Genomic DNA, 25907 nt, shown 5'->3' with positions numbered 1-25907 from the left:
AAATACTGTGGCCCCTGACCTATGTGATTGTGACATGTGACACATGTAGGCCCCTTTGGGACCAGAGTAGTACCTGGGCCCAGCCTCTCTGGCACATTCAAGGCTCAAACTGTCCCAATGAACCAGAGGCTGTCTTCGTTCCCTGTGTTTCCCCAGGACCAGAGCCAGGAATGGGTGGCTCCAGTACAGCATATCTAGGGTGAAGGGCAGATGATATTAGCCATGACCTCATCATCTCTAGATGATGCCCTAGCATTGGCATTGGTTACTACTCCCCAGGACTACAAGATGTTCCAAGACCTCATGAGGTGGGTAGTAGTGGCTTTGGAGATAGCTACTGAGGAGGTATGAGACTTGCCACACAAGCTCCTTGATATCCTACACTCGTTGGGACCAGGATGCATAACAATTCCAATCAATGAGGGGCTATTGGCAGACACCAACTTCATTGGCACCAATATCAAAATGAGCAGATAGATGATACCAAGTCCCAGCAACCAGATATAAACAGTTCTATTTGTGCCTGTAACCAGGCTCCCTGGTGGTAATGGTTGCCAATGAGAGAACCCGTCAGGGACACCAGAAATAGAATGCTAAAGGCAAGGAGCAAAGTACCTTGACCTGCTAGGCTGAAAATCCTACTCTACTTTGAGCCTCCAAATGAGGATCTCGAACTTCGAGGTGATCTTGGCAGACTACAACTACATCAACTGGTGCATTTTACAGAGATTTATTGACAGGCTGCCACAAGATTGCAGGGTCAATTTCCAGAGTATCCTTGTGGAAGGACATATGGTGGCCAGAAGCACACTGCAGGCATGGCCTTCAGAGCAATGGCAACAATGATTACGATGCACCACCTAAGGACTTGCTATTTAGGGTCTGCTCAGTCTTCCTTGAGAAGATGATGAGGCAGAGATCCCCCTAAGGCTGCCTTAGAGAAAGGATTTCAGGCCCCAACTTTATCAGCAGCAGCCACTGTTCTCTAGTATAGGCAACCTGTGCCCTCGAGACTCAGGCAGAGGTCTTTGAAAAGAAAGCTAATTGGGGGTCTACCTCTCAGCCATGTCACCCAGAGATAGCAAGACCATGTGCAGGGCACCAGAGGGTTGCATGCATCAGCCCCAAGACTCTGGAGGTTTGTAACAAAGGACTATAATCAAACAGCAGCTACACACAAACTGAGGCATTGGGTGGGTTAGGAAGTGGCCATGGGGAAGGTGAACAGAAGGGTAGGCTAGCCCTCACTGTCACACTTTCAGGTCCATGGGCCAGGACCAGCGCCTGGGTTCTCTTATCCAGATCAGATTCCACTACGTCTAGCCCTGGGATGGGCAGGACTAAGGAGCTACCAATAAGAAAGAGAAAATATACCGCGTCTCTATAAATCCATGGTACGCCCATATCTTGAATACTGCATGCAGGTCTGGTTGTCACATCTCAAAAAAATATATATTGAAATTGGAAAAGGTACAGAAAAGGGCAACAAAAACGATTAGTGGTATGGAACAGCTTCCATATGAGGAGACTTTTCAGCTTGCAAAAGAGACGACTAAGGGTGGGAATAGAAGTCTATAAAATCATGACTGATGTGGAGAAAGTAAATAAGGAAGTGTTATTTACTCCTTCTCATAACACAAGAACTAGGGCTCATCAAATGAAATTAATAGGCAGCAGGTTTAAAACAAGCAAAAGAAAGTATTTATTCACACAGCGCACAGTCAACCTGTGGAACTCTTTGCCAGAGGATATTCTGAAGGCCAAGACTATAACGGTTCAAAAAAGAACTAGATAAGTTCATGCGAAGTTAGGTTCATCAATGGCTATTAGCTAGGATTTGCAGGGAGAAAAACCATGCTCTGAAGTGTCCCTATCCTCTGTTAGCCAGATGCTGGGAATGGGCAACAGAAGATGGATCACTTGATTATTACCTGTTCTGTTCACTCCCTCTGAAGCACCTGGCATTCGCCACTCTCAGAAGACAGGATACTGGGCTAAATGGGCCATTGGTCTGACCCAGTGTGGCCGTTTTTATGTTCTTAAGAAAACTGACCAAGCTGAATCCTGTTCAGGGGGTCCCTAACACATTGAACTGAAAGAGATGCTAAAGCAGCAGGGCCTAATTATGAGGCCAGCTGATTGGATAGACCACCCTGCAACTGTACCTGTGGCACCTAAAGCACTCTGGGCTCTTGCAAAGCTTGCTGCAGGTTCATCTGGCAGCTGTTTCAACTATCCACCCACCAACTGACCAATCCTCAGTCTTCTTCCACTATGACAAAGAGGTTACTGAAAGGCATCTTATGGATGTCTCCACCAGTCTGATGTCATGGGCTCTCCCAGTAGCGAAGGAACTAGGTGTGGTGGGGTGACTTCAACTTTGCTGGAATGCATGAGGAGAGGAAGGTTGCACGTGCCATTCCTAATAAATACTGCTGACTAGAAAATTCTCTGATGCATGCACACTAAATGTGCATTCACCAGCTGTGGAATATATATACAAACTACACATCTCAAAGAACATGAGGTACGGTATGGGTAAGTAATCTTTTTATCCAAAATCTACTTGTTTGCAGTTGGTTTGTAGAAAATTGTAAAACATTCAAAAATGTATACAATTATTTATTTAAATATGTTCAGTCATTTTTATCATGTGTTTGTTTATTGCAGGGGCCATAAAGATAAAATATTTGTAGTGAAGTGTAACCCACATCATGTAGACAAACTAGTCACAGTTGGGATGAAACATATCAAATTTTGGCAACAAGCAGGTACTGTACTGGGTTAATATTTTAATGCATTTGTATATCAGGAGTCTCAGTCTATCTGAAGTTTCTAGTAATCAAAATACAGTAGAACTGCAGAATCTACTTCTGGGTCTGCAAATGACACTATGTTCCTGCCCTTCTCTTTGGAAGCCATCTCCAACTAATAGCTGTATTAACTCTAATCATAATGCTAAAGAGAGTCCACTGAGCATGCCTCTTTGGCTCTCAGAAAAGATGCATTCCTGTGACTTGGCTGAGCCACTTGGCCAGATGTAGAGACAAGAGGTGTGACCTTTCCCATAGGGAAGCCAGCTGGTAGTTATGAGCCTTAATGACCTCAAGCTGGATTGCTAAAAATGGTAGTGTTTGAATTCCAGCTACCATCATAACAGTTCTGTAATCCTCATGTTTTCCAGATAGAGTTTTCTTTAGTCATCAGAAAGACATAGCGGCCTAGACTCAAGTTGCCAGACTGAACAGCTGGGTTTGTGAGTGGCCTCAAAACACCTACTGCATGGGAAAAAAAAATGGAGACCAATTATTTTGCATAAGTTGTGATGGTTTACATTTATCCTATGGGCAAAAAAATTTCTTCGCCATGTCATGATATTGTTTCATAGTAATACAGTATCATGCCTATGTATGACACACACACAGGATTTTTACCAGCTTAAGAACATTTGTTACACTCTGCAAACTATTAAGCAAGCCTTGCAGACTGGGAGTGACCATTCTTCTTGAGACTAAGGTGCCACAGGACCCTCTGTTGCTTTTTACAGATTCAGACTAACACGGCTACCCCTCTGATACTTGACACCATTCTTCTTGACTGTCCTATCAAAGATAGGAGAGAGAGCAAACACGTAGACTTGATTTTTGAGTAAGGATTTTGGCTCACCCGCTCTCCAGAACTATTACTCTCATATTCATGAAGTACTATGTAAAGTAATTTTGGATTAAACCTTGGCTATGTTAAGATCAATAAAGACAGGCAGTACAGGGATAGTTAAAACTAGAACTGAAGCTAACTCAGAATGACATAGTTTACAAGATGCCATGCTGGTTTATAATACCAAAATGGCTCAGCTACCAACAGATTAAAGAAGACAAGATTTTATTATATTTTGTATTACTGTAATAAAATAAAAGCACATGCAGTATTACTGGACAAAGTCTGGTATATATATTCACATTGAATAGCAGCTTTATCCATGGATAGACTCATTGGAATTAATGAGACTTATTGTGGAATAAGCCACTCTTCATGTTAAGAGTATCTGAATATGAGCCTATATGTGTAAATTGAAGCAAATTAATCAAATTCTATATTATTTCCTTATTATCCTAGTACATATTGTACTTATATTTTTGTCGAGGATCTTTCATTCTTTGTGCTCTTAGGCCCAAGCTGTGACCTCTGTACCAAGCAAATGGTTTTAGCACAATATGGCACAGTATGGATCTCTGGCAGTCAAGTGAGGACAGAATCCTCCCACTCAGTCTGCAGAACTGCTCCATGCCCACTTCTACAACCTTCATGCTATACATAGCTTCTGCATTACTGTGCCCACAACCACAGAGGAAAAGGAGATTTGGCAGGTGGATTTGTGGAACAATTGATTCACCAACCAGGCCCCTACTTTCTCCATCTGATCTATCCCCAAGATTCATCAGCAGCTTGAAATAATCACCCGTAGAAGAAAATTCTGCACAGCGTTGGGAGTGGGTGGGGGGTATAGTAGCCCTACATGAATTTCCCACATTCTACTGTCTTGCTGTGCATTGAAATCCCAACATTACTATTGCCAGCTTGGTATTCCACATTCACAGCAAGTTTTTGTCCTTCGGAGCACTGAGGATACAAACTGAAAATGTAGTGAGACTTAATGTTGTTCACATTACAGGAGGAGGTTTTACATCTAAGCGAGGGACCTTTGGAAATATCGGGAAACTGGAAACTATGATGAATATTTCTTATGGGCGAATAGAAGATCTGGTTTTCTCTGGAGCTGCTACTGGAGACATTTACATCTGGAAAGATATTCGGTTGCTTAAGACAGTGAAAGCCCATGATGGACCAGTATTTGCTATGCATGCATTGGATAAGGTATTCATCTTCTTATATAGTCTGTTTTCTGTTCATTATTTTCATAACAATTGAGGATTTTGAAAGTGCATAGAGAGGGAGGGTATATACTAAAAAAGACACTTGTGGTTTTGTACAGAAGTACATCAGTACATTGTGTTTTGTTAGTGAAAACAATGGATGTGCTTTAAAAACATGGCTTCTGTATCAGCAGAACAGATTTCAGTAGGTAAAATGGAATGTGGCTAAAAACACAAAATGTAATTGACGATAATGAGCTGCAATGTTTTGTGGTGATATGCTCCTTTGCCAACATTTAATGTATTGACCTATGGTCAATAACTTTCTAAGATGAGCCAAAATACTGTAACTCTAAAATATACATTCACTGTGTACACATTTCTTTCATTTCCATGTCTTTGAAGGCATGCAGCATAACAAAGAATATTTTTAATACCCTATCACCACCACAAAACCTATTTTTATGATGAAGCTGTTCATGCATTGGGATAGCACTAATGCCTTTTTCATTAGAATATCACACAGACAAGAAAAACTTCCAACATCCAAGGAAGATATTGTTTTCAAGATACTTTGAATAACTGGCAAAACTATTTCTTCTTTCTTGTAGTGTCATTAGTGCTTCTACCACCCCGGCCCTTTAAATAGCCCCTGGAGCCCTGGGGTAGCGGCGGGACTCCAGCGGCTATTTAAAGGGTCCGGGACTCCCACTACCTCTACGGCCCCAGCCCTTTAAATAGCCCCTGGAGCCCTGCTGCCAGAGCCCTGGGGTGGCAGCGGCAGCCAGGGGCTCCGGCAGCGGTTTAAAGGGCCCAGGAGCCCCACCGCTACTCCAGGGCTCTGGGGGCTATTTAAAGGGCCCAGGACTCACCTGCTTCTACCGCCCCGGCCCTTTAAATAGCCCCCGGAGCCCTGGGGTAGCGGCGACGGGACTCCGGCGGCTATTTAAAGGGCTCAGGGCAGTAGAGGCAGCGGGAGCCCCAGTCCTTTAAATAACCCCCGGAGCCCTCTGCTGCTACCCCAGGGCTCCAGCAGCAGGGCTCTGGAGGCAATTTAAAGGGCCTGGGGCTCCAGCAACTGCTTTAAATTGCCGCCTGGGGAAGCCAGGCCGCCCCAGTACAGTGCACCGGCTCTTGCCAGTATGCTGTACCGGGGCGTACCGGCTTACTTTCACCTCTGGCTCGAGGGAAGGAACTCTCTGCTGCTTTAATACCTGTGTGCAGGACATCTGTAATCTGACCACAGATTTTGGGGGAGACTCCTATGCAAAACAAACAAAGAAAAAGTTGTACTGTAACTTGATCAATGTGGACATATCTCATTTTATGAATTAACATTTTAATGTAGAAGATTGGAATTTAACTGTATTTTTCAAACTGTGTTTGTGCAGGGTTTCGTAACAGGTGGAAAAGATGGAGTTGTGGCACTCTGGGATGATATGTTTGAGAGGTGCCTGAAGACATATGCTATTAAAAGATCAGCATTATCCCCTAGCTCTAAAGGTATTATTTTTCAGAATATATTGATAAAGGACATATGCATCAGGGTTGGTAAAATGGTGTGAAAAAGTATCAAAATCTTACCAAAACAACCGGTTGACCAATTAAATTCTTCCCTCATTCTCCTGACATTTGGCATTGGTTTTGGATAAGTAAGAGCATTTAAAAAAAAGTGTCACCAACTTATTTTTCCAACCATTTCAAAATACATTCTCCTTGTTAAATAACTAGCTCTTCAAGTGCTCTGTCTACATGGCCAGATTTCTGAGTAGAAGCAGATTCTCTGTAAATTTAAAGAACCCTGTGAATTATGATGTTTCAGATACAGTTTCTTCTTCTGTAATGGATTATTGTTAGGTGCTAGTTTGGATCATATGATCAAAGTCTTCAAAATAATATGTACAGATATTTACAAAACTAACACCTTTATTGCTATAGCACCTGAGCACCTTATACAATTAAACACAATCATTTACAATATAATAAAATATCTGCCTTTAAATTATCAAGAGGATTCCCTGTACAGTGCAGAAGAGCACAACCCCGCCCCCATTCCCAGCTATTACATAAATCCACAGGTCAGTTAACTAACAAACAAGCACATCTTACATATTATGGTGTGACTATCTTAAATAGATTTTGATCATAGAAAACATAAGGTATAATACTAACTGAGAGTTTTCTTTGATTTTGCAAATAAGAAGTTTAAATGCACATTTTTTTATCTTTCAGGTTTACTTTTGGAAGATAATCCCTCCATTCGTGCCATCACCTTAGGACATGGGCATATACTAGTGGGGACCAGAAATGGAGAGATACTTGAAATTGATAAAAGTGGCCCCATGACTCTGCTTGTTCAGGTACAATCTAGTATTCTTCATCAAATAGTTCATAAGAATGCAAGAATTCCTAAGATTTCCCCAATTGCTCTCTTTTTGTTTTCTTTAATACTGTTGGTCAGTTATTTGCCATCCCTCCCTGTTCATTCAGAAACTGATGTACAGTAGGACCTTGATGATTCATACTGAAGAGTGGAGACCTGTTGTGAATTACTGAATTTTGAGGGGGGAAAAACAAGTAAGAGCCCATTAACTTTGAGTACTATTGAGTCTTTTCATTTACTTTAATGGGAGCTGGATTAGGACCTATGGAAATATATATATATATATATATATATATATATATATATATATATATATATATATATATATAACAATAAGAACTAAAAAGCAGGGCTTTTGCAACACAAAACGTAATTTGTTCATTTTATTTTGACAGTTGTGGTTCAGTTTATTTATGCTGAAATCATATAGCATACTAGTAAATATTCTATACTTTATTTTGTAATAAATGTTAAGTTTTAGTAAACTGACAGCTCACTACAGCAATCTGCTATTACATCTTTCCTGAGAAGTGGAGAGACAACTATTTGTGTGACTTATAACATCTATGGATTTAGCAAAATATTTTACAAATTTCTAGTATATGTGCCCCTTGATGTTGTTTTGTTTTAATAACTATACCAACTTTGCAGGATAGCACTCCTTTTATACTGAAAAGTTGTTTAAGCTCTCCTTTTGTATGTTTGGGTTGTTCTTTTTTAATTCAAGTATGGAATTTATTGTAATTTGATCCACTTTTGGGGAGTTTGAGCCACTTTTTAACAATAAGACTTCAGTTAAAGTAGTCAAAATGTTTCTTTTGTTTTATTTACATTCTATTTTATTAAATCATAGCTATATCTAAAATGTCTAGTGTTTTTACAAAACATTATTTCTTATCTGTAATACTATTGTATGGAATTAATTCCAGGCATGTAAAGCAACCTTGCAGTTTCTGCTACTTGTGTGATAGCCATAACAACATGGGGTATGAGCAGATGTATTTTGTACTTGAGTTTTAACCAGAACATTTGAAATTATAATCTTCTCATATATTTCTGCTCTGACAAATGCTAATGTAGTGTGATACTGAAATTGTGTGAAAATAACCTGATTTCTGTGTGAGTTCTGCTGATAAAGAAAATATGTGGTGCCTGCATCTAGCATAATAAAGTTATATAGAAATAATTTTTATAATATGTCATCCAGACAAAATTACTGTTATACATATATCAACTCAAGCACAAATAGAAAATATGTAAGATGTGATCAAGAGGTCCTGATGAACCAGTAAACTTTTGTTGTTTTAGTGGAGTTTTTCCATGTCTACAAAATGCAAATTGCTAAACTGGAGTCCATCATTCGCAGTAATAGGAAATGATCTGACCTTGTTCTTCAGTAGACTCATAGATTCGAAGGGACCATTGTGATCATCTAGTTTGACCTCCTGCATAACACAGGCCATAGGACTTCCCCAAAACAATTCTTAAAGAGTATCTTTTAGAAATACATTCAATCTTGATTTAAAAATGGTCAGTGATGGAGAATCCACCACGACCCTTCGTAAGTAGTTCCAAATGGTTAATTACCCTCACTGTTAAAAATGTACACCTTATTTCCAATCTGAATTTGTCTAGCTTCAACTTCCAGCCACTGGATCATGTTATACCTTTCTCTATTAGATTGAGGAGAAAATATTAAAGATTTGATCTCCATATATATACTTACAGACTATAATCAAGTTACTCCTTAATCTTCTCTTTGTTAAGCTAAATAGATTGAGCTCTTTGGGTCTATAACTGTAAGGCATGTGGTCTAATCCTTTAATCATTCTTGTGGCTCTTCTCTGAACCTTCTCCAATTTATCAACATCCTTGTTGAATTGTGGGCACAGTATACCAGGAGTGGTCACACCACACCAGAGGTAAAATAATCTGTCAACTCATACTCAAGATTCCTCTGTTTATGCATGTGAGAAAAATCACTGAAAAGGTATGAGGAAGAGATAGGTAGCTTGATGTGCTCTTTACTACAGACCTGTCTCCTTTTAGCCAAATTAAAATCTTGGTTTCTCTTTCTGACATTTGACACCACCACCATCCTGCCTGTCATTCAGGCTTGTAATTTGGGCAGCATCTAGTACTGGAAAGCTGTATCCAAACTGGAGAAAATCCAGAGAAGAGCAACAAAAATGATTAAAGGGATATAAAGATTGACTTATGAGAAAAAATTAAAAGAACTAAACAATGACTAATACCAGATCAGAATCCTGCAGAATGCTTAACTTCCATAAACATCATTGAGAACGTTGCCTGTGTTAGGATCTTAGGATAGCACTCTATGGACATAACTGTCTCCTGTACAAGTATTGAAGGGTGGAAGAGAGATAATTTGTTTAGGATTGTACAAGGTTTACACCTAGTAGTGATGGAATGAAATGAAGGAAGAGTACATTAAGGCTGATTATCAGGAGCAGGACCTGACAGTAAGTTCTCTTAGGGTATGTCTATACTTGGGTTGGAGTTGGGGAAGCGGGGGGGATGACTCCCTGCTCGAGGACACATATTTGAACTAGTTCTGATTGAGCTAGTGCACTAAAAATAGTGTAGTCACAGCAGCTTCAGCAGTGAAGGGTTTAGCTACCCAGAATGCATGCCCATCAGAGACACTAAGAACGTACTTGGGGCATCTAGTCCCTCACGTTGCCATAGCTGCATTTTTAGCCCACTAGCTTGATCAGAGCTAGTGTGTATGTATGTCTCCTTGTGCTGGGAATTTATATCTCCATCTTGGAAGTGTAGACATACCCTTCCTTAGAATGAGAAACATCTTCTGAAGGAGGTGGTGGAAGCCCTATTATCTGAGACATTTAAAAGATTAGACAGAGCACTAGAAAATGCACTCGCAGGGGGATGGCCTACAGACATTAAAAGGTGTTATCCATCCTTAACTTCTATGACTTTCCTTAGGGCCATATGGAAGGAGAAGTGTGGGGCTTGGCAGCTCACCCTCTCTTGCCTATCTGTGCAACAGTGAGTGATGATAAAACACTGAGAATCTGGGAACTTTCCTCACAACACCGCATGTTAGCAGTGAGGAAACTGAAAAAAGGTAACTTTCTCCTTTGACTGTATATACTGCAAGAATAATATGCACTGCATTTCTATAGTGCCTTCCATCTGTGTCTCTCAATGCACTCAACAGACATAAATGAATTGAGCCTCTAATATCCCTAGTAAGTTGATAGGGAATAGGAGCATATAGAGAAACTGGGACACAGAAGGGGTGATGTCCCTGACATAAAGCAGGTCTACGGCAAAGGAGGGAAAAGAACCCATTTCCCCTGACTCTACAAGTCTTATGTTTTAACCACAAAATCATTCTCTCTCCCTAAGGACATTTTAAAGCCCACAAATTGTTTATTGTTCTGCTTTAAAAAGTTTTCTTACCAAGTTACAGACAAGATAATTTTCCATGTGATAAAAAGCAGTCAGGATCAGGATCCAGTGGCAATGTGAACTTTATATTTTATTCCCCCACTTCAACTTCTGGGCAGCTGGTCAATTGTGGATATACATCCTTCCTCCTCTGCATAAAGCAGTGAGTAACTGTTGAAATGGTGCTCCTGAAAATTCCAACAAATAATAGTTATGCAGTTAGACTGTCTCATTAAGATTAGGAGGGTATGACTACGCTCCACTCAGAGGTGTGATTGCAGTTTAGCTAGACATATCCATGGTAACTTTAATCTACCTAGCACAACTACAAATAGTAGTGAAAATGTAGCAGCATGGATTCCAGCATAGGCTAGTAACATGAGTGTGTATGAGTGTACAGCCTGTGCCATGTCCGTGCCACCACATCTTCACAGCTATTTTTAGCTATACTAGCTAAATTAAAGGTAGGGCTGGTCTACACTGGGGGGAGGGATCGATCTAAGATATGCAACTTCAGCTATGCGAAGAGCGTAGCTGAAGTCGAAGTATTTTAGATCGAATTACCTGGGGTCCACACGGCGCGGGATTGACGGCTGCGGCTCCCCCGTCGACTGTGCTACCGCCACTCGTGCTGGTGGAGTTCCGGAGTCGACAGTGAGCGCGTTCGGGGATCGATATATCACGTCTTAACGAGACGCTATATATCGATCCCAGATAAATCGATTGCTACCCGCTGATACGGCGGGTAGTGAAGACGTACCCGTAGTGTCAGTATGCCAACATGATCTGCAATCACACCTCTGATTCCAGTGTATACATACCCTAAGAAATGGTTAATTTATAGACCTTTTCTGTGGGGAGACCTTCTAGCTGCAGATTATTGCTGGTTTCCTCAGTCCAACATTATAAACAATAAGGTGTTTCTTTTGAATTTCTTTTCCAGGTGGAAGATGCTGTGCCTTTTCTCCTGATGGGAAATCCTTGGCTGTAGGGTTGAATGATGGGAGTTTTCTGGTAGTGAATGTTGATACTGTTGAAGATATGGTCTCTTTCCACCACAGGAAGGAAATGATCTCTGATATCAAATTTTCACGAGGTGCAGTCAAAGGATAAAATAAGTTGTTTTTTGGTTTTGTTTTCAATGATAGACTTAAAATGGAATGTTGAGGGCAAATTTGTTTTATATGTGAACCATGGCTATTAGGTATTTTTCATTCTGATGTGTTTGTACAGAGCCTAGCACAATGGGCCTCTAATCCTGACTGAGGTGTTTGAGTACTACTGCATTAGAAATAAGTAATAATAATAATAATATCAAGAATACTCACATATACTTTAGTTAACTTGGATTTCTTTCTTTTACAGATTCAGGAAAATATCTGGCAGTGGCTTCCCATGATAATTTTGTAGATATTTACAATGTGCTTACCAGCAAAAGAGTTGGCATCTGCAAAGGTGCATCTAGCTATATCACACACATTGACTGGGACTCAAGAGGTAAAATCTTTGACCAAATATGTGAATTGAAATGTCTATAATTACAGTAAAAGTAAATGTCAAATGTGTGCCTATTCCAATTATGATATAGAAAAACTGCCTCATAATATCCTTGTTCCAGAAAAAATGCTCTTATACATCCCACATCCCAACTGCAATTAATTTTTATTGATGGAATGCATACTTACTGACAACATCTGTGCTGAAGATTGTGGTACTCACTTAGAACATCTAACTAAAATGTCATGCATGAATGTAATGTTGATGTTTTTCTTTATCTGATGCTCTGTAGTTGCATGCTAGCAACACATGACGAACATCTATTCCACCTCTCATGACTGATTTCCTCCTTCTTCTGTTCACTGAGCACTACGTGGCATTTATTGTGATGAAGCCAGTCAGAGAGCATTACCAAAATCATACCATACTGTGATACAAGTAGCCTCATTTTCTTAGTCTTTTTCAAATGTAGATATAACTTTCCATGGATATGCAACTTTTAGTTCCATCTCCCTGTGTGAAATTATAATGAGGATTTGCTGTATTTAAGAAGTAATTACAAAATTACAAAAATATTTGCCTATTATACTGAAATATTTTAATATTTCACAATGGCAAATTTTATGAATTTTAGCTGCATTTTGCTACATGCAGTTGCACAGTCCAAAGCTGATTAAACATAATCTTTTTCAACTCTATCTATTGAACAGTCTTCTGGTAATCGAGCATCATGTTTCATAATACTATACAGCTCTAACTTTCTGAAAGGTTTAAAAAAAACCCAAAGTTTTGAATAAGTAAGGAAGCAAAGACTGGTATGCATTCCTGTCTATGGGGATTTCTGACTGTGGGAACTTTCCAACAAAAGGAGTAGTACATTAAATAATTTTGATCACAGTCATGTGGACATCCAGGGGAATGTGCTGACCTACCAGTTTAAAAAGACTTAAGTATGATTATTGTTTATTTAGTCCTCTAATTTTTAGGTCGTTTTTTGCCCTTTTCTCCCTCTCTCTTACCTGGCATAAAACTGACCTGTGCTCCTGATCAAGGAGGGCTGGATACCCTTCTTTTAGAAGCCTGCTATTGTTACTTCTGATTTGGTTGGATAAGGCTGATGCAGTTTGAAAGTGAGGGACTTCTGATCTTATCATATAAGCATTCAGGTTCTGAATTATGACCCTATCATATATGCATGGTAGATGCCAATATACTCTCCAGTTTTAAACCTGCTTTCATTATCAGCTCTTCAATCCTTAAATACTAGAATCCCTTCAATTAAGCCAATTCCAAACAGTTATTAGTTCTTGAGCTACCTCCTCCTCTTTCTAACTTCTCCAGTCCACTAACTGGATCGATTTACTTTAAAATATTTCACTTTCTGACTCTTTTATACATGTGCTTTGTACAGTACCAGACACCCACCTAAGTACTTGAGGCTCAGGGATGAGAGTAAAACAAAAGCATTAAAATAAGCTTCTCTTTGATCTTACTTTAATATTAAAGAACATGTACAAGTTTGCAAGTTATCCAGCATACCAGTTGTGTCACATCAATTCTCTGTGAACAACAACTACTGAACATTTTCCCTCTTTGAGGGTTATGACTGACATAAGGGGAAGTGAAAATAGACAGTGAGTGAGTCCTTTTCATAGGTACGATTCTAGTGAAGAAGTGGAATGTTGTACTTACACCAAAATCCCACTTTGCAATGTGGAAGGGAGGGTGTAGTCAGCAGAGGAATCGAAGTGATATGCAGCTTATATATTTTAATTTCTCTTCATCAGAGTTTACTGCGGGTCAGGCTCTGTGCATTTTGATTAGAACCTGGGCCAAGATAATGTCACTCTTAACTAGTTAAGCTCTTTGGAGCAGGGACCATCTTTTTTTTCTCTGGTTGTACTGCATCTAGAACAATGGGGTCCTGGTCAATGACTAGGGCTCCTTGGCACTATTGTGATACAAACAATAACAACTTGTTTTACAATACCTGGACATCAAGTTGTGGGATATGATACATGTATGACACTTCTCGGGGCACCCGGGGCAGTGAGTCCTCCTTCTGGCCACCTGCTTCCAGCACAAGGGAATCTTGTCTGTGCTAGCTGGTGTTAGCTCCACTCAACCAGCCTGTCAGCCACTCAAGCACTCTCCTCTGGGCTATATCAGCCTGCCTTTGCCCTGCAGGTTCACAACAGATATGCCCCAGCATCCAAGTCCTTCTGTGGTGTCCAGCCCACAGAAATGCCAGGTCCTCTGTTTCCAAAGGAACAGTGTACCCCAGTTTTACCTCAGCCCACCGCTCTTGTATCACACACAGCACTTGGGTTCAATTATAGTAAAACAAAAGGAAATTTATTTAAGTAAGACTAGAGATTGAAATAGAAACAAGTGTGAATGATGGAAACAAATGGTTACATACAAAACAAAATCATAAAACGTGAACTAGGGCCTATGCTTATCAGTAATTACTTTTCCTATTTAAGACTTTGTCTACACTACAGAGTTTTGTCGATGCAAGTTTCGCCAATATAATTACATCATTTGTGCATGTTCACATAATGCTCCTTCTGTCAGCAGAGCACATTCACGGTTGGTGCTCTAGCATCAAGATAGAGAGCAGTGCACTGTGGGTGGCTATCCAACTGTGCTACTCGCCACCTTCTGCAACTAGGAGTTGTGGGAAGGTGGAATGGATTGCAATGTATCATGAGTGCAGGCTCAACATCCCATGATGCAGTTTTTCCATCCCATCATTCCATGGGCTTCCAACTGCATTTCATTGCATTTTTCATCAGCCCCTGTTTACTGTGTGCCCACCATCTCTGTCTGAAAGGATGGATCCTACACTGCTCTCTACTGTTGTGGTCACTGTTATAAACATATCGCGGTTGCTCATGCAGTATATCATGAGCACCCAATCTGAACAGGAATCCGAGATATCTGACCTGCTATGTGCCGTGGAAAGAAACACCACCAGATTACTTTGGGCATTCACAGAGCAGCTGCACATGGAGGACCATCATTTTGGGGCTCGAGAAATAAGCACTGAGTGGTGGGATCACATTATTATACAGGTCTGGGATGACGAGCAGTAACTGCAGAACTTTTGGATGCAGAAAGCCACCTTCCTGGAACTGTGTATGGAGCTTGCCCCAGCACTGCGGTGCAATGACACCAAAATGAGAGCAGCCCTCTCGGTGGAGAAGTGTGTGGCGATTGTTCTGCGGAAGCTGGCAACTCCAGACTGCTACTAGTCCATTGAAAATCAGTTTGGAGTCGGGAAGTCCAACGTTGGGGTTGCATTAATGTAAGTGTGCAGGGCCTTTAATCTTATTCTGCTACGAAGGACTGTGACTCTTGGCAATGTGTGTGAAATACTGGATGGCTTTACAACAATGGGAATCCCTAACTGTGGTAGGGTGATAGATGGCTAGCATATCCCAAATTTGGATACCATCTTGGAACAGGGTACATCTATAGAAAGGGGTACTTCTCTATGGTATTTCAGGCAAGTGTGGATCCCTGTGGTCATTTCATTGACATCAATGCAGGGTGGTCAGGGAAAGGTGCATGACACACACATCTTCAGGAAACTGGACTGTACAGAAAGCTGCAAGCAGGGACTTTCTTTCCAGACCAGAAGATTATTCATATGTTGGATAAGGGTTACAAATGGGAGACACATCAATGCCGTGTGAAGATAAAGGGGCTGAGGCAGGTATACCAGAAGTCCAGGGAGTCAAACTGTCACTCTAGTGCTGTGCCGAAGTCCTGTTGCTTCTATAAGGAGTTGGACGCCATCCTTGGTGGCAACCCCACCTCTATTGCCAGGAGACCCGGGGATACTTTGGGGATGTGGGAGCTGGAGACAGTGAACAGTATATTCAACCCCGAGGACAAAGTGGTGGAAGAGGAGGTCAAGTTGGAGGACAAGATGGGAGAGGTGACTGGGTCATCCAGTAGTGTGGCGAGCCAGGACCTCTTCTTGACCTAGGAGGGTTCGAGCCAGTTCCAGCACTCCATCTCTGGTGCATGTGATGCAGGAGAGGAGAACTCTGGTAAGTGATCTTTTTGAGTTGAAGTTGCTCGGTTATATGAGGTAGAGCTGTCCTTTGCTTTGTTATACACTAGAAGTGGGTTAAGGGATAGAAATGTACAAGACTAGCTGTGTTTGTGTGTGCTGGACATTCCCCTGTGCAGCTCCAAGAGTTCACTGGAATCCTCAGAGAGATCGCTAGGAAACTTTCCTGGAGATACTTGTCAATCCGCTGCTGAAAGTTCCTTGGCAGAGCTGCTTTGTTCCTTCCTCCACTGTAGGAAACTTTCCAGCACCAATCGGCAATCATTTGTGCAGGGACCAAAGTGGCATACAGCGAGCAGCACAGGGACCTAGTCTGAAGCCGCACGCATACAAGAGATGCACCCTTGCATCCTTGCTTACTCTCAGGAGTAAGATATTGGCTTCAATGACCTGTGGAAAATGGTGGCATAATTTACAATATTGCCCCTAGTCGCCTGCAGTGATCCCCTTAAAAAACCACCTAGACTGGCGGTCCCCAACTTTTTCACTTGCCCCCACCCTTACCTGGTCCACATCCCACCCAGGAGCCGGGGTGGGAGGTGAGGGGGTGGATGGGGCAGGACAGGGGATGGGGAGCCACACTTGAGCCATCCCTGAGTGCTCCTCCAGGCTCCAGCAGCTGCTGCTGCTCTTCCCACCCCCCAGTGGCAGAGGCCAGTTACTGCGGGTAATCAGACTTTTAGTGTCTGGGCAGCTGGGACTGGGGCTGAAGCAGAACTAAGGGCCAAGTGGCACTCTTTCCCTGTCTCCCAGGGTTGCTGGCCCTGGCCCGCTGCACCCCCTAGGAGGGCGCGCCCAACTGTTTGGGGACCACTGACCTAGACCCTTTGCCCCATCTTGAGTGCCCCTTTCCTGGGTGAACTCACCATGTTTAGGGCATTCACTGAGCTGTGTGCTTGTCAGGGACACTGAGAAACTAATTAAAATTTGAAAAGAGGTGCATTTTACTGTTATGATTCGATGCTGTATGTGCATTAACAATCATGCTCTGTTTATTGTTTATTGTGCTTCTAAAGATGTGGCCTTCTGGGGAACCCCCTACACACAAGTGCAGCGCCTCCACCCGATAAGGAAATGACCAAGGAGGAGCAAGGAGGACATGTTTCAAGAGGTGGTCCAATCCTCAGACAGAAAAAACAAGAACCCAGGGCATGGAGAGATACTGTAAATGAAAATTAGAAACCCGAAGGCAGAACAGTAAGAAAAGCCAGGAGCAAATTTTAGCCAGGGGTAGAAGAGCAAATAGAGATGTTTATGAGTCAACAGTGTGCCCTTTTTGCCAAGAAGGCTAACGGCATTTTGGGCTGTATATGTAGGAGCATTACCAGCAGATCGAGGGACATGATCATTCCCCTCTATTCGGCATTGGTCAGGCCTCATCTGGAGTACTGTGTCCAGTTTTGGGCCCCACTCTACAAGAAGGATGTAGAAAAATTGAAAAGAGTCCAGTGAAGGGCAACAAAAATGATTAGGGAGCTGGAGCATGTGATTTATGAGGAGAGGCTGAGGGAACTGGGATTATTTAGTCTGCAGAAGAAAAGAATGAGGGGGGATTTGATAGCTGCTTTCAACTACCTGAAAGGGGGTTCCAAAGAGGATGGATCTAGACTGTTCTCAGTGGTACCAGATGACAGAACAAGGACTAATGGTCTCAAGTTGCAGTGAGAGAGGTTTAGGTTGGATATATTAGAAAAAACTTTTTCACTAGGAGGGTGGTGAAGCACTGGAATGCGTTACCTAGGGAGGTGGTGGAATCTCTTTCCTTAGATGTTTTTGACAAAGCCCTGGCTGGGATGATTTAGTTGGGGATTGGTCCTGCTTTGAGCAGGAGGTTGGACTAGATGACCTCCTGAGGTCCCTTCCAACCCTGATATTCTATGATTCTATGTTGAAGTCCCTAATTGCACTGTAAGCAGAATACATCTGTGCTCAGCCCTCCTGCAGCTGATACAAAACTGCTTGCCATGCCCTTCCCAAACTCCTCCTACCCATTCCTTGCATCTTTCTGGCTGTCTCAGTTCCTCATTCACTCTACCCCTTCAGACAGTTTCCAAAATGATAGCTGGAGTGACACAGCTATGGGAGCCTACATCAGGACACTGCCCTTCACTGTTATTTGAATTTCCACCAAGCATTTTCTGTATGTTGTTAATGGGTTTTTAATAAAAACACACTCACTGAAAGATAATCAATCTTTATTTGTCTACATATGGTGGTTGCTGCTGTGTCTACACTGACACTTTGTCTATATAACTTTGCCGCAAAAAGCTCTATGCCTCTCATCGAGGTGGTTTTATTTTGTCGGTGAAGCAGAAGAGTTTTGTCACCGGAAGGAGCATTGTTGTAGTGCGTACAGCTCCACTGTTTTGTCGACGAAAGCTGACTTTTGTTGACAAAACTCTGTAGTGTAGACAAGGCCTAATAAAGCACATTTTTACCCCAAAGGTTCAATCTTTGGCAGCACTGATGCCAAAGGAGCTAGAACTCAGTCTTTCATGAAGCACCCCTGCTCATCAAGGTACCTCCTCAGCGAATGGACCCAGAGTGTCTTTTTCCACTCTATTATCTACTGAATCAGTCTTTTGTTTTTATTCACGGCAAGGCCAAACCCCCTGCTGTCATATTGTTCCTTTTCACTTCCAAGTGGTTTTGATGTTTTTATAGTTTATCTTTGAGGTTTTCCCATTGACTTTTATGGGTTGGTGCAAAGGTGGGCAATCAAACAAGACATTACATAATTAGCTAGCCAGGGAGGGGTAGCAACTCCCTCCTGCTTGAATGGGCCATCACTGAAACATATGATTCCCTGGTGACTCACTTTTACCCCCGAACTGTAAGGGCATAATTTTCAATATAGTTACATTATTCTTTAAATATTACCCATACACACATCTCACAATGATTATGAGTATTGATAAGTTGCAAGCTTTCAGTAGAGACCTCTTATAATTACCCTTTATGGATAAATACCGTGAAAGTGGTGTATTTGGTGTAGTGAGTTTCTCAGGTTTGAGACAGGAGTTGCTTGTAAAGAACAGTGAACCCTTTGCCAGTGGGCACCAGAGGGCATTGTGTCACAACATGTATAGCGGATAATGCCTGTCTTAAGAATAGGGACACTGAAATCTCTTTAAGTATCTTTACAATTATTTGGAAATGATCTATCTGTTTTGAAGGAACACATATGAAAGAACATCACTAGCTCCTTTTTTGTTGTTGATTTTACTCTCCGTTATTTCCACTACTACTTAGAAGATGTAGGCTAGCATTCCTTTCCATTACGTCTTTTGCCTTTTCTCTGAAGCTCATGCTGATTTACCCCCTTCCCCTCTGTATGTGTAATGGTCTTGAAAGCAACATGGCTTCCCAAAAGATATTGTCTACTTCATCCACAAGTTATTTGGTCATAGTGTTCAACATAGTAGAGAAGAATAAAATAGATGCTCAGATACTACAGTGATGGGCAGCAATATAACTCACCCCCTCCCCCCCAAGTGCCATCAGCAGTGACTCCTGCAGAATTGAACAGGGCTCTTGGAATAATGGGCCACATCCTCAGCTGATGTAAATCAACATGACTCTGCAGAAAAGGACCTGGGGATTACAGTGGATGAGAAGCTGGATATGAGTCAGCAGTGTGTCCTTGTTGCCAAGAAGGCCAACAGCATATTGGGCTGTATTAGCAGGAGCATTGCCAGCAGATCGAGGGAAGTGATTATTCCCCTCTATTCTTCACTGGTGAGGCCACATTTGGAGTATTGTGTCCAATTTTGGTTCCCCCACTACAGAAGGGATGTAGACAAATTGGAGAGGGTCCAACGGAGGGCAATGAAAATGATTTACGGGTCTGGGGCACATGATTTACGAGGAGAGGCTGAGGGAACTGAGCTTATTTAGTCTGCAGAAGAGAAGAGTGAGGGGGGATTTGATAGCAGCCTTCAACTACCCAAAAGGGGATTCCAAAGTGGATGGAGCTCAGCTGTTCTCAGTGGTGGCAGATGACAGAACAAGAAGCAATGGTCTCCAGTTGCAGTGGGAGAGGTCTAGGTTGGATATTAGGAAACACTATTTCACTAGTAGGGGTGGTGAAGCACTGGAATGGGTTACCTAGGGAGGTGGTGGAATCTCCATCCTTAGAGGTTTTTAAGGCCCGGCTTGACAAAGCCCTGGCTGGGATGATTTAGTTGGTGTTGGTCCTGCTTTGAGCAGGGGATTGGACTAGATGACCTCCTGAGGTCTCTTCTAACCCTAATATTCTATTATTCTATAACTCCATTAGAACTACACTATTTACACTGGCTGAGGATCTGATCCAGTGTTTCTTAGTTAATAACTGCTTCCCTTATCAAACCACACTATTTAGATACTGGAAAACCTCTTTTATAATAAATTTCCAAGTGGATTTTTAAAAAATAACTTAGTTTTTGACCAAATTTTAAATTTGTGGGTTCTGCCTTCAATTTCTGGTTGAGACTTATACAGGAGGATGTTGTTCCTGATGACATGTGGGCAGAATATCCAGGCAGCACACATGCAGCTGATAAATATATTCCCACTCTCTGCCTAGAAGTAAGAAAATGTTTTGCTCCTGCTTGAAGGCTCTAGCACAGGAGGTGGGGGAGGGTGGCAGATTTCTAGTGGAGCCAGAGGTCAGCTATCTTATGTTGTTTTTCCTCCATCAATGTGAAGGGGTGAAGAAGCCTTTCGAACCCGGAGCACCCCAGCTCTTTATCAATCAAGGGAAGCTCCAGAGTCATTTTATAGTGGTCTTTCTTGCTGCTTCAGTTATATCATAAAACTCAAATTTAAGGCAGCTTGTTTATTTTTTCTGTTTCTCCCCTTCCTGCCCAATGGCTTACTAATGAACCAATCCCTGCAACAAACCACGTTGCCAACTCTGTCCGCATGTCTATTCAAGGGACACCATCACAGGACCTAACCACATCAGCCATACCATCAATGGCTCATTCACCTGCACATCTACCAATGTGATATATGCCATCATGTGCCATCAGTGCCCCTCTGCCATGTACATGGCCAAACCAGACAGTCTCTATGCAAGAGAATAAATGGACACAAATCAGACATCAAGAATTGTAACATTAAAAAACCAGAAGGAGAACACTTCAGTCTCCCTGGACACTCAATAACAGACTTAAAAGTGGCAATTGTTCAACAAAAAAACTTCAAAAACAGACTTCAACAAGAAATTGCAGAACTGGAATTCATTTGCAAACCGGACACCATCAAAATAGGCCTAAATAAAGACTGGGAGTGGATGGGTCACTACAAAAAGTAAAAAGAAGAACAGGAGTACTTGTGGCACCTTAGAGACTAACAAATTTATTAGAGCATAAGCTTTCGTGGACTACAGCCCACTTCTTCGGATGCATCGAAGTCCACGAAAGCTTATGCTCTAATAAATTTGTTAGTCTCTAAGGTGCCACAAGTACTCCTGTTCTTCTTTTTGCTGATACAGACTAACACGGCTGTTACTCTGAAACCTACAAAAAGTAATTTTCCCTCTGCTGATACTCATACCTTCTTGTCAACTGTTGGAAATGGGCGATGTCTACCTTGATTGCATTGGCCTCGTTAGCACTACAAAAGTAGTTTTCTCTCTGTTGATATTCACCCCTTCTTGTCAACTGTTGGGAATAGGCCACTTCCACCTTAATTGAATGGGCCTCATTAGCACTGACCCCCGACTTGGTAAGGCAACTCCAATCTTTTCATGTGCTGAACTATATATACTGTTTATTGTATTTTTCACTCCATGCATCTGATGAATTGGGTTTTAGCCCACGAAAGCTTATGCCCGAATAAATTTGTTAATCTTTAAGGTGCCACAAGGACTCCTCGTTGTTTTTGCTGACTAACACGGTTTGCAGACTAACATGGTTACCACTCTGAAATAATGTACATTCAGTTTCACATAAGCCTGCCTAATTGTTAGCATACAATTTGGATCACATTTGTAATGTTTGTATTCAAGGATTGTTTGTTATACATTTTTATTGGGCAGTGCTTGAATAGAGAGAGAGAGATTTATAACTTTTTTAAAATCGCTATACAGCCGTCTTATAAAATAATCATATATATGATTATATGAAATCTCACATTTACGACTTGATCCAGCAAAGTGCTAAGCACCATGCATGACTTGGCCCGTACTCAGCTGTTTGTGAGTAGTATCTAAACAACCATTTTTAGAAACTGAATTTATATTAATAAATGATAATGCATAGGTATTTGTGACAAAATGATAAGCGTGACCTACAGAGCATTAATATAAATACAGATGGACTGTATTTATATTAATACAGATGGACTGTATTTATATTAATGCTCTGTAGGTCATGCTTATCATTTTGTCACAAATACCTATGCAGGATGTGCATTCAAATTTTTTATAACACCTCATCACTCAATAAAAAGGGCACTTCATAATATTCCAATCATGTATAAAATAAATAATAAACTCGTATTTCATATACAGGAAAGTTATTGCAAGTCAATTCTGGTGCCAAAGAACAACTGTTTTTTGAAGCACCAAGAGGAAAAAGACATATTATAAGAGCTGCTGAGGTATGGATCATACTAATTACATTTTCTGATTACTTCACTCAGTACTAACTTGAAGGTTTTATATTGTGAATTTTGTTATATGCTACTGCTGAAAATTAGTGTATTACTTATTTAAATGGTATGTCTTCTTCATATACCTTCCCCTATGCTACCGCACTTTTAAGTTTACAAAGTGCTTCACAGACATTAGCGAATTTTCACAACAGCCCTGTGAAGTAGGCCTTTGTAAGTATTATAACATACAGATGTTACATATACAAAAGTTAATCCTTATAATGGATATAATTAGAACTGCTTAATCACTCAGTATCATACCTTTTATGCAGCTACATTACTCTAAGCACTTAACAAACATTAGTATTTCAAAATTAGAACCATTTCAGATAAGCACTTTAATTCAGATCTGATCAAATATTGTAAATATTGTGGGTGAGATTTTCAAAAGGACTTGGCATTGAACTAACTTTTCTCTCCCATTGAAATAAGTTGAAAAGTAGATTAAAAAGTGCAAATTTACTAAAATTCTCACAATAAATCTCAGAAAGAAATTACATGAGTGCAGAAAAGACAACACCAAATTTTCCATCACCTGCAATATCTGCAGGTGCATCCATTTGTTCTTTTAGAAGAAGGATTTATGTGCAAATATGTATTTGTGCATTCCAGACAAGTAATTCCACATAATCTCTTTGCATGAACTTGTTTTGTATTTAATCTGTGTGCAGGCAATTTAAGTGCAATGTAGGAAGCTACTTTTAAAAGCGTGTGGCCTCATTTTTAAGGGATGCTGAACACCTGCAACTCTCAATAACTTGAATGAGAGGTGCCAATATTCATCACCTCCGAAAATCTCTAAACAGTTTAAATCCAAATGCTAATGACCAATGATCTCTCCCTGGAGAATAAAAAATGTATAGCAAAAAAATAAAATACCAGGAACTCTACCTTGTAGTATAGCAGTTTTAATAAAGGTAATAAATGGTATTTAGCATTAATCATCTGGAAATAAACATACTGTAAGCTAACAAAAACAAAAACAAAAAATCATTTTGGCCAAGCCCATATGCAAGTTGATCTATCAAAACTAGTTTGTTAGTTTCGTAGTTCAAGAGAAAAATGTAACAACTCAAGCAGTGTATTGGACATTTGTCAAGATTACTTTGTTTTGGGAATTTTTGTTTCCAGATAGAGAAGATTGAATGGGATACCTGGACATGTGTTCTTGGTCCTACTTGTGAAGGAATCTGGCCCATGCATAGTGATGTCACTGTTGTAAATGCAGCTACTCTGACAAAAGATGGTTCACTGTTAGCTACAGGAGATGACTTTGGTTTTGTGAAGCTTTTTTCATATCCTGTGAAGGTAATAAATAGCATTTACTCATCAGATTAGAAGCCGTGTTGGAAAGGGAAGTGGGGAAAATTTCTGTAGGAAAATGTGAAAAATGAATAGTTTAAGTGATAACATGTATTCTTTATATTTCAGGGACAACGTGCAAAGTTCAAGAAGTATGTGGGTCATAGTGCCCATGTAACCAACGTTCGATGGTTACATAATGATTCTGTGCTACTGACTGTAGGTGGTGCTGATACTGCTTTGATGATCTGGAGTAGAGAGTTTGTGGGCATCCAAGAGAGTAAACTGGTTGACAGTGAGGAGTCAGATACAGATGCAGAAGAGGATGGAGGTAAAAGAAGAATATGCAAAATACATATTAAATGTAGCCCTGATCTCACAAAGACTCACATATGTTCTTAACTTTAAGCATGTGAGGAATCCTATTGAGTTCAATGGGACTCCTCATGTGCTTAAAGTTAAGTACATGCTTAAAGTTAACTATGTGTAAGTCTTTGTAGGATCAGGACCTAAGGGTATGTCTATACTACCCACTGGATTGGCGGGTAGTGAACGATCTATCGGGGATCGATTTATCGTGTCTAGTGTAGACACAATAAATCGATCCCCGATCGCTCTGCCGTCGACTCCTGTACTCCACCACGGCGAGAGGCGGAAGCAGAGTTGACGGGGGAGCGGTGGCAGTCGACACCATGCCGTGAGGGCGTGAGGTAAGTCGACCTAAGATACGTCGACTTCAGCTACGCTATTCTCGTAGCTGAAGTTGGCTCTTAGGTCAAGCCCCCCTCCTGGAGTGTAGACCAGGCCTTAGACTGCTTCTGTTGTTGCAGATCTTTCTATTTCTTATTTCTCCAATACAAAATTGAAAACAAACTACACAGGTGTCATTTTATTTTTCACATTATTAAAGGTTATGACAGTGATGTTGCAAGAGAAAAGGCTATTGATTATACAACAAAGATCTATGCAGTAAGCATCCGAGAAATGGAAGGAACAAAGCCACACCAGCAGCTGAAGGAGGTTTCAGTTGAGGAAAGGTATGGCATGCAAAGGCATTCATTTCCATATATTCAATAAATTCTTCTGACTTTGCTTTTATTGAACTAAAAAAAGTCTGTTATAAATATTGACAAGACAGCATTTTAAAATTCTTATGTCCCAGTGCATCATGGGTTAAATTGGGGATATGTTTGTGTGCCTTGGGCAGTGGAGAAGGGTTATTTGTTAATCACAGAAGTGTCAATCTTTTTTTCTTCCAAATTCATGTTTACGGTCTTACGTATTCTTACTTTTAGATATGAAGTGAAACAGTAAACTTAAGGTATCCCCAAATAGAAAGTAATATCTGCTAGTCTTTGTGAACTTACATCTTCAAAATTACAGAATTAAATCAAATCAAATCTCAAGTTAAATGAGTTGACATGATTCATCTTGATATCTAGAGGATGTTTGTCCTTATCATTAAACCATAGAATTCAGCAGTCTGCCTTCAAGAGTGGTTTAGGACATGAATAAAAAGGGCATTACTGATCAGATCTGAATTATACTGTGCTCTTCGGGTGAAGATGCTCATTTTTTGAAATATTTATTCTTTAAAAATATTCCCATTCATCTGTGCATTTGGTTTCAGTACCAGCCTTATATCCTATAAATTCCTTGTGAGCATTTTTGAATTCCCCTTCTATCTTTT

The 25907-nt window shown here is 40.8% G+C and overlaps 1 protein-coding gene across 1 annotated transcript in view; it reads left to right on the top strand.

Moving 5' to 3' along the window:
• The window catches only part of EML6 (EMAP like 6), a 352965-nt gene that overhangs the window by 275319 nt on the left and 51739 nt on the right, over window positions 1-25907 (top strand). The window contains exons 20-30 of the mRNA XM_034764322.1: window positions 2671-2771; window positions 4673-4875; window positions 6266-6377; window positions 7107-7234; window positions 10225-10366; window positions 11636-11788; window positions 12058-12189; window positions 22773-22861; window positions 24047-24223; window positions 24347-24548; window positions 25128-25254. Of these exons, the coding sequence (XP_034620213.1) occupies window positions 2671-2771; window positions 4673-4875; window positions 6266-6377; window positions 7107-7234; window positions 10225-10366; window positions 11636-11788; window positions 12058-12189; window positions 22773-22861; window positions 24047-24223; window positions 24347-24548; window positions 25128-25254 (1566 nt within the window). The remainder of the gene's footprint in view (window positions 1-2670; window positions 2772-4672; window positions 4876-6265; window positions 6378-7106; window positions 7235-10224; window positions 10367-11635; window positions 11789-12057; window positions 12190-22772; window positions 22862-24046; window positions 24224-24346; window positions 24549-25127; window positions 25255-25907) is intronic.

Source organism: Trachemys scripta, chromosome 3 (assembly GCF_013100865.1).
Source record: "Trachemys scripta elegans isolate TJP31775 chromosome 3, CAS_Tse_1.0, whole genome shotgun sequence".
Classification (NCBI taxonomy): domain Eukaryota; kingdom Metazoa; phylum Chordata; order Testudines; family Emydidae; genus Trachemys; species Trachemys scripta.
Note: the sequence above shows the minus strand (reverse complement) of the source record. Positions and strands in the feature narration are given on the sequence as shown.